A 14,896-nucleotide genomic window follows, 5' to 3' on the forward strand; every position below is an offset into this window, starting at 1 on the left:
AAAAGTTTTGGAGATAAAACATCATAGTTTAAGTAGTGTATGAACTGGTAATTTTCTTAGCTTTGTGAGGCCCCTTAATTCAATATAAAATTTTGAACACTACTTTTTTTCCAGTTTATACTTTTGTGTGATTCCACAAAAAATCCTGGTAGATTTTTTGAATGCTGTTGCTTCTACTGAACATCTATTATAAATAGTTCAGAAGGACGCAATCTCTTTGTTTATTGATGGGCACAGCTCAAATGATGCTAGAGTATGGGGGGCAGCATGAGTTGTGGCCCAACCATTCTAACGAAGCAACTTGTATTCCAGTAATCTGTATAAAAATGGATGGATCACTTCTCTTGCTATACGGTCATTATTGCTGATGTTTTGGAGATTTACTTTAAAATTAAGTTGGGTATAATGTACTTCAGTCACTGATCAGTAGACAAAAATAAAGCTCCTTAATTTTCTGTCTTGAGAATGAAGCATGCAAAGGATTCTTCTCATGCTCCTTTATTTTTTTTTCTTTTGAGTTCACTGTTACTGCATTTTACTCAGTGAACAGTGAGAAAAATGTTTACGTGCTATGAGTCTATAAAACTGCAGTGTTCACTGGGAAGATACCTGTATCTTAAAGTGTTTCTCAGTTGAGATTATTACCTCTAATTTATGATTTTTTACAATAGTTGTCAACTACAAGATAATCATATATTAACATGGAAACTAGCTATAATTTTTTAAGAAGTTGTAATGGATTTAGGTCATTCCTGTTTGCAGATATGTAATTCTGAAGAAATGAACTTAGTGGTCCTATTTACTGGTGTCTGTCATTGAGTACCTGGTGTCTAAGTGCATGTGGTTAAGCATTTTCTCCTTCCCTAAAGGTAAATCCTGATAAAAAATGGAGTGGAGTTCATTAAACTTATGTAATTAATTGTTTCTCTTGAAAACAAGAGAAAATTGATGTGTCCTGAATACAAATTACATCTTGCATTTATAGAAACAAGCTTAGTTTCAATCAGAGGTTTCACTTGAGTAATTTTTTTCATTATTCAGGTTAGTGAAGACTTCAAGGATTGGCTTTTTTAGTTAATACCTTTGTTTGGTTTGGCTTTAACAGAGGTCAGCTGTCTTGTAATTCTGGTTTCCAGACTTGTTTGTTGTTGATGCTGCTTTCCATGTGTGACCTAATTTCTCGGTTTGAAAGACAGGTGTCTGGCAAGGAAGGCAGGAGTCTCCCTTGAAATGGAAAAAAAAGAAAAAAAAAAAAATGCAACCCCCTTCCCTCCAAATTATTGTAATTTTGAAATTAAGGGGTTTTCAGGAAAAGATATGAGGAACAGGAATAACAGTTCTTTACTATGATATATCTATATGTGTATTACGAGCAAACAAACAACAATAACTCTGGCAGTAGCAGCAAACAATCCCAAACCCAGTGCCAGCCTTCTCGGCTGTCAGGCCCTTTCCCCTCGGGTGCAGTTCCGCTCGCAGCCGGCAGGGGCGCTGGCGGCTCCCGGTGAGCAGGGCAGGTGCGATGGTTCCCCCGCGGCTGCAGGGGGCGCTCCGGAGCGAGCTCGGGGAGCAGCGGCACCGGTGCCCTGGGATCCCGGGAAGGGATGGAACAAAGGCTTCACAAACCCCTGGGCAGCCGATCCCGGTGTCCGGCCGGACCCTCAGGAACAGCAGGCTGGAACAGCAGGGACGAGCACAAATCCTGGGTGGCAGATGAGATGTATCAAACTCTGGAGGTGCAGCGGGAACCCCCGGAGGTCTGGGCAGGCAGGGCGTGTGGGGCTACAGAGTAGCGAAGGCTCAAAGCAACGGCGGGGGCAGGGCGGCCACGGCCCAGCTCCGAGTGGGGCAGGGAAAGGCGGGCTTGGGAATCCCAGGATCTTTCCGGTAGAAGGAAGGCAGCCGAAAAAGCAAAAGCCTGCCGTGCTGACGAATTCCTTCCAGCCTCTCTCTCCGTCTAAACGCCGGGAACTAACAGCCCATAAGCCCAGGTGAAAGAGAGTACCCAGTTGGACCCCTCCCTCTGTGGCCAGGTCTTTTGTTTTTCTTAAGCACCCAGTAATTTGTCCCCCTGGCAACGTGTATGGGGAAGGTTCTTTAAGAGAAAAAGAAAACAGAAGGAGAACTCCTAAAACCCCAACACCTAAGAGACATCATTTCTGGAAATACTGAAGAAATCAATTCCTCACATGCAGAGCATTTGATGCATCGCAAGTCCCAGCTTTGGCAGCAGAACTTTTGTTATCTATAAAGAAAATGAGTTTCATATTTTGCAACTTTTACTGCCAGTTTTTTCAGTTATGAATTGTCTGTATGCACATGCCAAAGGGCACAGATATATTCCCTATTCTGTGTTTGATTGGCCAGACTCTGCTCCTTTGTCCTTTTTGACCCCAAAAAAGTGGCACTGTGTGAGAAGCTGGATACTCTGTCCCTCTCTGAAGCATGCATGTACATTCAGGAACTCATTTTTAGCACAACTGAATAATTTGCCTTTTTCATAGCATTCAGCTCTCATTCATTAAGTCATTTGTTTCTGTGTTAAGGCTGGCACCAGGCATTAGTGATAAAAGCAATCTGAAGGTGAGCAATCAAAGAAACATAGCTGCATGTAGCTAAAGCAGCAACTTTGTTCTCTGAAAAAATGATGTGACTTTGTAATAGCAGATTTAGCGTGTCTGCTCAGCAAAACAAAGTGACTCCTTGGGTGAAAAGTCCTCTAATGGAAATGAATGTTTGCTTTTAAGGACTCTGGTTTTCATTGTGGGGCTAAACTGCTTGTTGATGTATCCAGGATGGTGGAGCACCTTGTGAATGCATTCCTGCTCCTGGGGAAAGGAGAGGAAGAAGGAAACAGGACCCTGCTTAATAGGAATGTTTGCTTCATTTTCTCAGTAAGACTTTCCTGTGGAAGAAAGTGTTGGAGGTTGAGCTATTCAGACCTTGGCAGGTTATATATCCCCTCAGCTCCCATTTAATTAACGGGAAAGAACTCTTAACAATATTTTGGTTTGAGAACCTTCACAAGCAGAGGTGTTGGAAGCCGAGCCTATTATCCACCTTATCTCCTCTCTAATCTTTTGTCTCCTCTGCCCATCAAGCACAGATTCAGTGCCTCATCATTGCCTTTGGTGCATCCTTCTGACCCACCGGGTCTGCTTCCATCATGATCTGGGTCAATCAGTCATGGATGGATTGCTGACTACGCTGCAGGAGGTTAAAATGTTTCCCAGGGTTCAGTGGTAGGATGAGAAAAAGGAGGCAGGGGAAGTCTAAGGTAACATACATTAGTGCAGAATTTCACTCAAAGGGGTGTTTTAATTTAAATACTTCTATTAAGAGTTTAATAGAGTTGTAGCTTCTGTCCCCACTGTGCTGACATGTAGCTGTTTTTCTCCCCATCTCCTCACAGAGACACTGTTTACACTAATTTCTTTTCATGTCTTTTTCTTTGGATTAGAAGAGGTATATTGAGTTGCTGTATGTCTCTTGTAAGAGTTAAAATCATAATAGGAAATTGTTGGGGTCCCTTCCCCCCTGCCATGTAGCCCTGGGAGAGGGACCCTGAGGGGAGGCACGGGGTTTCCCTGGCCCTGGTCAGCCTCGTTCCCCATTGGTTGGTTTGTGTTCCCCTGTGTGGGCAAGGACCCTCGGGTCCCGTGATTGCCACAGTTCCTGGGCAGATCCCGGCCATGCGGCTGGGGAAATAACCATCTCTGAAACATCTAGCAAGAATCAGTCCATATATATTTCTTTTCCACAAGCCTCATTGATTGATACGTGTGTTGCAACATCCCCATTGCAACGGGAAATATTTTTGCTTTCAGAAACAAGCGTGTGGAAGAGTGATGTTTAAAAATTAAAGAGAAATTTGAAGTCTTCAAGGACAACTCTGTGAGGTGGAGCAGTAGGCAAAGTTGTGTGTGCCTAAAGGAATAGAATGAAAATAGTAAAGACAAAGGTAAAGAGTAAACATTCCTCATACCTCCTTGAAGACAGAGTCCGTTATCTCTCTTTGAAAATAAGCTTGAAATTAAATGGAGCTTTGCTGTGGAGGAGATAGCTGAAATGATAGGTACTGCAGAAAACACGGCTTGGAGGTAACAGTGAGATAGTAGGAAAATGAAGAGGAAAATACTGACAGAGACATATAAATTACAGGAAAGAAGTAGAAAAAAAAAACAACCTAGTGAAGATGCCTGTCAAAGTGTCACAGAAACACTTGTAGCATTACAGTAAGCGGGTTAAAAGAATCCTGCAAATTAATATTTCCTGATACGTTCATGTTTTCTGAAGACCAAATCTGAGATTCTTGTTGTGTTCAGAAAAAAAGAGTTTTTCATAGGCTTGCTGCTAATAGCAATGACTTCTGTATCAAAGAAATAGTGACTGTATCCTTAGCTTCCCCTCCAAGCATTAGCTGTCTGGAAGATACCAAGCATTCCCTGGCAGTCTAGCTCTGATGGATGGATAAGCACATTCCTAAACACTTGTACATTCACTTACTGTTTTCAAAGTTTATTTTGGCTGTTGGATAATCTCATACACAAATATGCTTATACACACACCCATAAAATATCCTTAAAAGCAGTGGAGTGTGAGAGACTAAATTTGGTCCTGTTCCTGTAACCATTCTGAAGCAGGCAGGGAATTCAGCCTCCAAATGCCTTCCCTAGTGTGTCTAGCCAAATTCTGAACATTTAAAAGGAATGCCATGCTGACATGGGGGGTTTAAAGTAATTTGCTTTGTGTCTCTGTAATGTTTCAGTGTGATCAGGTAGGTTATAGAATGGAGTTTTTCAGTCTTCTGCCTTGTTTGACAGGTTGTCAAATATATATCCTTAAGGAGAATATGTATATGGTATAAGTTTGGCATGTATTCCTTCTCCTAAACCAGTAGCGTCCCTGGCATGCTGAGAAATAGGAATTACAGGCCAAAGTCCTCTTCTGCCACCAGGAGGGAAATGAGAGTTGCTCATTTTGAAGCAGAGGAATAGAGGGGCAAATGGTTGCATAGACTTGGGTCTTTTAAGCATAGAGTCTATGCAGAAGGAGCTGTGCATGCAGTTGTGAAGAAAATATGGAATATTTTTAAAGATCTGTTGCTTCTAGGTGGCTGGGAGCCCTCCACAAAGATCTACAAGTGATGTTGAAAGACCAGGCTTCCTGCAGGTAGCCTGTGGTTGTAGGGACTGCCTACTGTTCTTCCACCAAAAACTTGTCTTTGTTTTTCTTTTTTTTTTTCCTTTTTGTATATCCCTGTAGTATTTGTTACCTCTTTGCTCATTTTTTTCTTCTTTCTGACAACAGTATTTTGACTTGCAAAGAAGTTATGTGTGTTGTCACGTGAATAGCCGTGTGCATGTGAACAAAACCACCAATAACTCTTGAAACCCCTGTGCAAAGCCAAGCCCATGCAGTTAGCACTATAACTCAGCACCAGCTGGCTAAAATGTCTGTATTTATGAGAATTCATACTGTGTGTTAGAGTTCCTATTTCCCAGCTTTATGTTGCATCTTTAATTAGTCCTAGCTCTCTTCAATTCATAAATTAAAGACTGTCCTTTCTTCTGTCGGCAGGAGCACCAGTTACAAATTTCAGTAGCTGAATCCTGTTGCACTGTAAATCAACTTTAGGCAAATAGATTTTCAATTATTGACTGACCAAATCAGCTTATTTTTCTTCACTGTATTGTTTCACACACTGGCAACATCATTAAATTGGAATTAGCCAGTAGCCTTGAAACTCCTACTGCTTACTTTGTGAATGTGACTTTCCTGTGTTATATTTTAACACAGCCTGGACAGTGGTTTTTTATTTTTTATTCTTGGCAGATGTGTTAATTTGCTGTCTCTTTTCTTTATGGAGCCCCATGCCGTGTTTGCCTTACCTTTAAGTATGACTGTAGTTCTGCAAAGTGGCCAAAGGGTAAGATCTTGTCCTCTCCACCAGGTTTTCAGTGATCTCCATGGCATTCCATGTATGATAAGGATATGTCTCGCTCCTTTTACATAATCAGACCTAGAATTCACCCTTGGAGAATACTCTGGACATTGTAAGAGCATTTCCCTTCTCTTGAGGACAGATCAAAGGCTGCCCTTGCAGCTGTGATATATAAGGAGCTCTGTAGGTTCCCTGCAGAAAGCTGCACTCTGGTATCTTAAATGCTATGATCCATGGAAGGGGAGGGGAAAGCATTATTTCTTGCTCAATCCAAACTGCTGCATAAAATAGCAAGAATTTCAGGGATTTAAAATCTCTCTCTGCAGTGGGTGTATGTATATGTATATACACATATATATATATGCACACATGCATACACAGAGAAATGTAAGAAAATGAGTTCATGATGTCTTCAGGTATTTGGAGTTCATTTGATATTTCCAGACTCTTGCATTTTCTATGCAAATGACTCATTATACTTTAGAAAATGAATATATTTATTTGCTTAATTTCTTACCTTATTTAAATCTTAGGAAATGTCACCTGCCATTCAATCTACTCGCTACTTAAAACAATAAATATTACAAAGAGGTGAAGCATTAAATTTCTCCTAATCACTAGACCAATATGATAGGTCTCAGTTTATGCACACAGACATTGCTGAGTGCGCTGAAAATATGGAGATATTTTGCTCCCTTCACAAAATTTATTAGAATAAAACCTTTGATTTTAAGTCTGTAACTGAAAATGTTTTTTTTTTCCCTGTGTCATGGAAAACAAACGCAGGGTTCTGTAAATTTTCTGGTGAGACTGTGAACTAGATTTGAGGGGTTTTTTATAGATAAAGCAAAATATAAATGACGTATTGAATGTCTGGAAAGTTGGGGAGGGGATTGTTGGTTTTGGTTTGAGGGTTTTTTTTAAGTCGATGCTTTGCTGTGGGCTTTTAGAAATTTTGTGTCTGAAGTTTGATGTCTATTAAGAAGAAATAAATTCCTTCATGCCTTTAGTACATGGAAAAGTAAAATACTGTATCCTTGTGTCTTTCCTGGGGTATCCAGTGATAGCCTGTCAGTTCCATTATTGCAAGAAGGCTTCTTCCAGCAGTCATTAGCTATCTCTCATTCTTTGCTGTAGAATTCCATTTAAAACTGGTTGAATTCAGCATCTTCTCTGTGAGAAAACCATATTTTTAAGCGTTAGTCCAGTGCTGGGAGCTTAAACCTCTAGATTCAGTTTACCATACTGGTTTGAGATGGGGCAGATAAACTATTCTACTCCAAAGTTTGAGTTACTGTGGCATAGATGATTGCAGCCTTTCTATGAATTTTGTGAAACATAATGACTTTTAATGTTTTCAAATTAGTTTGCTTTCTTCTAATGCAAGTGATGTACAATTTTCTAATATGATTGTAGTATTATTGTGATGGGTACTTTGCTCCACTGGAGGCTTGCAAATGCATGCTTGTGGTGTTAGGCCTCACTGCAATCTTCTGTTCAAGACAGTTGCATCTCCAAGTGTTTCCTGAGACTGGCAAAACCCAACATGAGTTAACATTTAAGCTTCATACATGCGTGTATAGATTTCTAACCACAAATAAAACACAGCTGCTGACTGAAACATTCTCCAGTTTTTTGAGAAAGTGATTCTAGGTTTGAGTGCTTTGTGCATTATTTTCTTTCTGGAACAACTTACTTGTGTCACTGAAAAGATGAGAAGTTAAAATGACCTTGAGTAGGAAAAAATATAATGTTTTCTTAGTTAAATATGCATTTGAAAAAGTTTATTTTGAAAACTCCTCCATATGAAAGTAATGTCTACCTAGATTAATAGTTTTATTATTAATGGCTTTGGACTAAATTATATCATTTAATTGGTGTGTATAAATAGCTTCCTTCCCTGTGGTTATGAAATATAACATTTACCAAACTTCTTCTTTGATGGAATTTACATATGGCACATCATGATGATTAAAAGCCAGCCGTCTTTTCACAGCATGGCAAGAAATAGGATTTGATTTATCTTTGTTGCTCGCCTACCACTTGCTGTGACTGTACTTTTGAAATTTTAATATTCTCATTTCTCAAAAGGAGCTTGTTATGTAAAGTATTATGTAAATATCTTTTATGCTTTGTTTTTGCCTTTCTATGTAAAAAAAAAATAGAAATTTTAATGTGATGAGCAAACAAAGCATGAAGGTAGGAATGAAAAGTCTCAGCCAAAGAGATTTTGTGTCAAAAAGAGGCAGATTTATTTATACTTTGAAATCTGAAATAATTTAAGTATAGTGTAATGTGAACAGTGTGTTTTGAATCCCTTCCATATGAACTGTTGGTCAATAACCAGTGGAAATGTGTCACTTCTAGATTCCCAATCCTTTTATAGATTAGTACAGGTACAGTGTGGTTTTTCAAGACAGACAAGAGAGCACAAACCTGTTGTGTGTGGGCAGACAGATCCCTTTTCCTGCCCTCCTTCCCCATGCTCCCTTCTCACAAATGACTTCCCAGCAGCACATATGTGACAAGGTCCAGAGCTCAGGCTGGTCAGGTAGTGATGGTATAATCTTTATGGGATGGAGATGCAGCAGCTCCATCTGCTTCTGCTTCAGCAAAGCACATTTCAAAGAGTAGGGATTGTGTATTCCTGTTGCATCTGCTCAGATTTTAACACTCTCCCTTTTAATGCTGGCCTTCCCCAACACAAGAGATTTGATCAAGGTGTTCTTCAAAATTCAGTGCCACGCTGGGAAAGTCTAGTATAAACCTGTTGTCTGTCACCTCCTTAATTCCTTTTAAGCAATTAAGCACCTGCTGATTTACTGAGGTTACACCAGGATTTTTACTTTGATTTTTCCCCATATTTTAGCTCAGTTCTTTTTTTCTGTTGTTCAATTCAGCAAGGGAGCTAAAACGACTTTGACTCTCCTCCTTTCCCCTTCTTGTGAGGCAGCCTGTGCCTACTAAACATCTGTTCCTTAGCAAAATTAAAATAAGGATAAATTAAATGTACTCAATGCTATGGTTTAGAAAACTGAATACAGAGCTATGTATCCAATTCAAGTGGAATATTGTCTAAAACTGCACACAAAAGGGAGAATTAACCAATGCCTGTACAAAAGGTTTGAAACAGGAGGTGCACAGTGGGTGGTTCATATCAAATGCAACCCACAGATAGACTGGGATGTGAAGAAATGGTGAATGTGAAGAAATACTGTCCTCTGTACAAAACAGTCCTACTCTGATACACAATTAGAAAATAAGAGGAAGCAATCATTTCCCTCTCCTAATTTTTAGTAGAATATTTCGTATACTTGTCAGTTTTCTTTGCCAGTTTTTAGAAATTAGTATGTCAGAATGAGTAATTATCAGTTCTAAAAATAACAGATAAAATCATCCCAGAAGTGGAGCCCTGCTGGGGCTGTAAAGCTGGTTAAGATGGGGTTTGCCTTGGAATGCTCTCAGGCCCTGCCCCATGAGATGTTGTATGTCCTTAAATCCTGTTGGATCTGAATGGTAAAAAGGATTAAATGTTCTGCAAGGCAGAGTAAATGACTTCCTGTCTCAGGAAGAATAAACATACAAAACTAGTCCAAAATGTATTTTTCTTGCTCTGTGCATTGTTATAAATGTTATTTGTTGTGATAAACAATATATACAAATAGATTGTAACCACATTACCTCGACTGAAACTTGTTTGCTAGCTATAGAAGAAAAAAAAATGAGGATTAGGTAGGACTCCTTGGGATTTAGTTTATAAACTGTAAACTGTAGCAAATCTCCATTTAAATAATTCTTGAACAAAGCATGACACTCAAGAATTTAAAACTCAGAAGTTTCTTACTTGCTAGCTGGGTCTGCAGTAGTAAACTCGTGCTGTTTCCAAAAAAATAAAAGTATTATGCAACAGGCTGCTCTGTCTTGAATACAAAAGGCTTCCACTCTCTAACATGGTGATTTCAGACACTTTGGATATTTTTTTTCCTATATCTTTTCAATTAAACAGTGGTATAGAAGGCTGTAATTAAGCAAGAACATATGAGCTGAACTATTTACTAATTAAGCTAGTAAATAGATTGTCATTTTGTCTTCAACTTTCAAATCACAGTGGTGGTTGTGTAATGGTAAATTATAAGACAGATGTCACTTGAATAATTTTCCGTGTCCAAAGGATACGCTATAATGGAAATAAAACAGTATAAATGACCTATGGTTGATCATTTTTGGCCTTTAAAGAGTATTGTAACAAATTTTAAAAGCCTTTCTTTTGTCTCTGCTGTAGTTTTATAAGATGACTGTTAGGATGCTGAACTGGAAAACATTCAATTTCTGTGCAGGTATTTCAAAAGTCGTTATACAATCCTACCATTTAAATTGGGATAAATATCTTTTCATTACAATCATACATTCATTTTTTTGTTGAAACATAAAAATGAGCTTATCTTTGTCTTGCAGAACAGAATAATTTGTATTTACCATTACTGAGGAGTGCTGTAATTATACTTGTGCAGATTAAGACACTGATGAAAAATGAAGGGGCCTTTTCATTCATTGCACATGCCAGGTAGGACATAGACTGCACAACCGTGCTCACGGTGTTCCACTCCTGATCTCAGACATGCCCTGTTCCAATAGAGGATTTCTTCTTTCTACAGAAAGAAAAATAGGTGCTGTAGCATGTCTGATAATTTTGTGCTTTGTACATGGGAAACAATGAAGTGTGTATGTGGTCCCACAGTGGCAGGAATAGTAACAAACAGATGGCTTTAGTTTACCCCTGCAGTGGCTACCCCATGAGCAGAAGTGAGTTATATTTTGCATTGTTTTCATAAGTCTGTTTCACTGCCTTTATTCAAGATGCGAGTGGGCTCAGAATAGCAGTAGCAAAAAGTGTATAAACAAAGCTTAAAAAAAAAACAAACAAAGAACAACCCCCAGACCTATTATTTCTAATTTTGGCTTGTTAAGTGTTTGTAAAAATGTGGACAGTGTTTCTTAGGACATCTGTACAGTGCTATTAAAATAAGAGTATTGCCTGGCCTAGTCATGTTCTGGATTCGTGATAGCTGTCAGCTATGCTGACACTTGAATGTATCCCTCAGGTGTGACTAAGAGTTTTTATATTTCAATGCTTGGCTTTGGGATTGAAGCATTGAGTGTTGTGACCTTACAGACACTCGGTTCAATCTGAGATGTTTAGCTAAAATGAAAATGGTTTATCTGTGGCTCAGCTTCAAGGCAAATGCATGCTGAAGAGAGCTTAGACTTGTTTAAAAGGTAGAGAGAGGAAGGAGGAAAAACCCTTACCCTGCTCTTGGAAGCATGTGAGACACATGTAGTGTCTAGCAGTTGACGTGTCTAAATCAAGATTAACTCTGGCAATTTGCTGTAAGAGTTTTGCATTGCAGTCTCAATAATCATATGTGTAAAATGGTGACACACACTTCCTACGCCTGCTGTGCTCTGATGGGACATTTGCCATCCCCTTTCCCTCTGGGGCCGTGACAGGTTCAGGCAGGAATGGAGGGAAGAGTGGGTTGCAGTGAGTCACCAGCATTCTGTGCCCTTTACTAGGACAAGTGTATTATAAATGCTTTATTTCCCCCTCTCTCTAGAGTTCATTTGAGGCTGATTTAACATTTGTTGTATAACATGCTGTACACCTTACCCCTTTTTCCACTGGTTTACATTCCTGCATTACATCCTAGATTATATGTTTTACAGGTATTCTATTCTTGTTCATTTTTGTCTTAGGATCCAGATCCAGTTTGCATCCATTAGTGACCAGTAATTGATTACCAAGTATTTTTTCTACAGTCCTGGGTGTTCTGTCTGTACTTTGAAAGCCTCTGCTCTCATTTAATGACTTCACTCCTCTATCTGCATTTTTCTGCTAGATTAATAAATAGCTTGCTAGATGAGGACTAACAACTAGCTACTATTTTGCATTAATGCTAAAAATATTTCAAGATATCAATAGCAGGGGGAGTTCACTGCACCGTTGTACAAAGCTAAACCAAATCAAGTGGGAGTTACCTGATAATTAGAGAGTTGCTGTCACAGTTTATTATGCTAAAATAATGCTCTAGGTGAGCCTAGAACAAGCCTAGAGCAACATGTCCCTGTCTTCAGGCCTTGGAGAGTCACCCAGCAGTGGTGACAACTTTATTGGGTTAGAGAGCTGCACAGCAGCTTTGTCACTTGAGGCCAATGTTGCCATTCAGTACTACTATTTACATTATTTCATCATGAAATCACATAATTAGATTTTTTCCTTCTCTCCCTTTTTTAATCTTTGGTGGGTTTTTTTTTTCTATATTTGGAATTCCAGATTGTATTAGGAATGTTCTCATCCTGTTCTGAAAACTAGATAGCAAGATAGCAAGCTAGATAGCAAGTCACCCTAGAACATGTCTGTTGTGCCTTAAATATTTTGGGGCTTGGACTGGTTTTGTTTTACTTCAAATTACCACCTAAATCAAGGTAGTAATACATTGAAGGTAGTCCCTTCACGCAGCCTCAAAGAAATGATAACTGGAGGTAGCCTTCCCAGGTTTTTTTCAGTTGCCTCAAGCTGATTGTCAATTGGGCTACTGCCCTTCTTTCCCCTGCAAACAGGCTGAAAACTCGCTCTGTGGAAATTATCTTAACATGCTTGTCAAAAAATACTCAGACAAAAATCCTAACCCCAGCTTTCACTACCACAGAATTTAAGTTGCCTAATCATATCATACACCTTTTCAGGACGTGTAGTTCAATAAAACTCAACAGGAGGAAGAAATAAAATGGCAAAGGTGGAAGGTCCTTACAACTTTAATCCTGTGTCTGTTGAAGTTAATAGGAAGTACCTGTGAGCAATCCAGCCTCGTGTGTGTGAGGCAGTGCAGTCCAGTGTTCCAGGGAGGGATTACAACAGCTTGGCAAATGTGATAGGAAACACCTGAGGGGGATGGTGCCCTAGTGCTTTGCATGGTCACTACAAAAGGTGTGTGCCCCTAGGAGTGAGGCATTAGCTCTTCTTCAGAGCTGCTTTGTGTGTGTTGGGCTAAGGGCTGAGCCTGTTGTCATCTTAAGAGCTTTCTACCAATTAATCTGTGCGTTCTGGAGGTTTAATGCTTGGTAAGTGAAATTATAGATTTAGATGGATTATGTGCTTATGGGTAAGGAAGATGTAGAATGGGAAAAATACTTGGAAAATATATTTTCTGTGGAATGGGCTGGAAAGGAAAGATGACGGAGGCAGGAGCTGTAACAAGAGTGAAATATTAAAATAGTGAGTCCTTAAGAAGAAGCAATAATACTAGAATTAAACTTTATGGTTTACTTTAGGTGCTGAATGATGATTCCTTGGTTATTTAAGAAATTGGTAAATTAGATAAAAAAACAAAAGAGAGTACCTTTTTTTAGATTAAAGTAAAGCTGTTACAGCTTGTTGTTATGGAGTATTGTGGATGATCAAAATCTGGCTGTATTGGAAAAAAATATAAACCAGGTAGATAATGGAAAAAAAACCAACCAAACAAGAAAAAACCCTCACAACTCATCAGGGGTTTCTTGACAGAAAAAAACTGTCCTTAGATCTGGGGAATCCTTAGACCTCAGACTGAAAGCTACTAAAAGCTGTGCTATTCTTACAGTCCTCCCCTCTGTACCTGCTTATTACTTGTTGGCATGAAAGACTGGCCGCTCCTTGTTCCTTTGGGGAAAAACTGAGATGCAGCCAGTTCTTCTGAAAGGGGCCTGGATGTCTGTCCACCAAGGAAAGGGAAATGTAGACTTAAAGATTCTCTACTCTTTATTTTTTAACCATTATTTATTCTCTCTTCCAAGGCTTATTCTTTATTCTTTAGCTCCTAGTCACTCTTCGTGAAAGGAGATGTTCACCTACAGTCTTGTCTCTCATTTCAGCTTTCTGAGTGCCCTTCCTTTTTGCCTGCTTGTGTCCAAATGTTAACTCATAACTGTATAAATGAGAACTATGTCATTGCAAATAACCTAATGAAAACTAGCTATGTTTTCTTTGAAAGAAACTGTGGGCCCCTTACTTTAGGGGGGGGGGAAAAAAAAAAATCTGTAAAACATTAGTGAAGTAGGCCAGCATTCCCCCAGAACCAAAAAGTCTTTCATCAAGACTTCCAGAGTATTTTTGCTGGGGCTGAAATCTGTACAAGCAGATTTTCAATCTTTGGCACCTGTTGCAAGATGTATGAAGTAGGTTTCCATTTCATTTTAGAATTGACTGCCGAAGGTAAGGCTTGGGTAGAAACATTTTTTTTCTGAAGTAAGCTGGGGCACATCAATGTGTGTGGGTGAAGCAATTTATACTATTAAACTTTTATGTGACAGCATTGAAAGCAGAAGTATTTTGAGGCACACATTTTATTTTTTATCCTGCCATGGGCCTCCTTCTTTTGGTAATTAGCTGAGCCTATCTACTGCGATCAATGAACTTGTTAAAGAATAATTATCCATATCTGTGTTAATGTACTTTGAGTTACTTGTGTGTTTGTTATAGGTGCCACAGGATTGATGTTCCTAATATATTAACCACAGGAAAACTAAAAGCATGAACTAGCCTTTATTAATAGACAGTGTTTTAACCATACTGGACTGGGATTTTCTGATATCAGGAGAGCAGAAAAATCCTCCAATACTGTGGTAAAGGCACAAGGCATCATTACCGTGTATTTTGGTGCTGACAATTATTGTTTAGACAATTATTATTAGAGAAGTACATTATATACTGTAGGAGTTAACTTGTCAGTTGCATGTACAGCATATTACTTTTGCTTATTACTTATACCAAAAATAAGAAAGAAGGAGCGGTAAATGTCAAGTTAAGAATTTTTTTTGCAAATATAAATTGGTTTATATTTGGAGATGTATGCAGAGATTTTGTGTTCAGCTTAGGCACAAAGATACTCTTCTTAACCCACTTCTACAGATGATGTA

General features: G+C 39.0%; 1 protein-coding gene across 22 annotated transcripts in view; it reads left to right on the forward strand.

The window, feature by feature from the left end:
- CADM2 (cell adhesion molecule 2) overlaps positions 1 to 14,896 on the forward strand; it is a 589,213-nt gene that overhangs the window by 278,956 nt on the left and 295,361 nt on the right. The window contains exon 1 of one of the 22 annotated variants that reach the window (XM_069024983.1): positions 12,892 to 13,063. The exons of 20 other annotated variants lie outside the window; for them this stretch is intronic. In XM_069024983.1, the coding sequence (XP_068881084.1) occupies positions 13,057 to 13,063 (7 nt within the window). In that variant the 5' untranslated portion in view covers positions 12,892 to 13,056. Of the gene's footprint in view, positions 1 to 12,891; positions 13,064 to 14,896 lie in introns of those variants that run through there. One more of the 22 variants, XM_069024994.1, reaches the window with a different exon arrangement.

This window comes from Aphelocoma coerulescens, chromosome 1 (assembly GCF_041296385.1).
Source record: "Aphelocoma coerulescens isolate FSJ_1873_10779 chromosome 1, UR_Acoe_1.0, whole genome shotgun sequence".
Classification (NCBI taxonomy): Eukaryota; Metazoa; Chordata; class Aves; order Passeriformes; family Corvidae; genus Aphelocoma; species Aphelocoma coerulescens.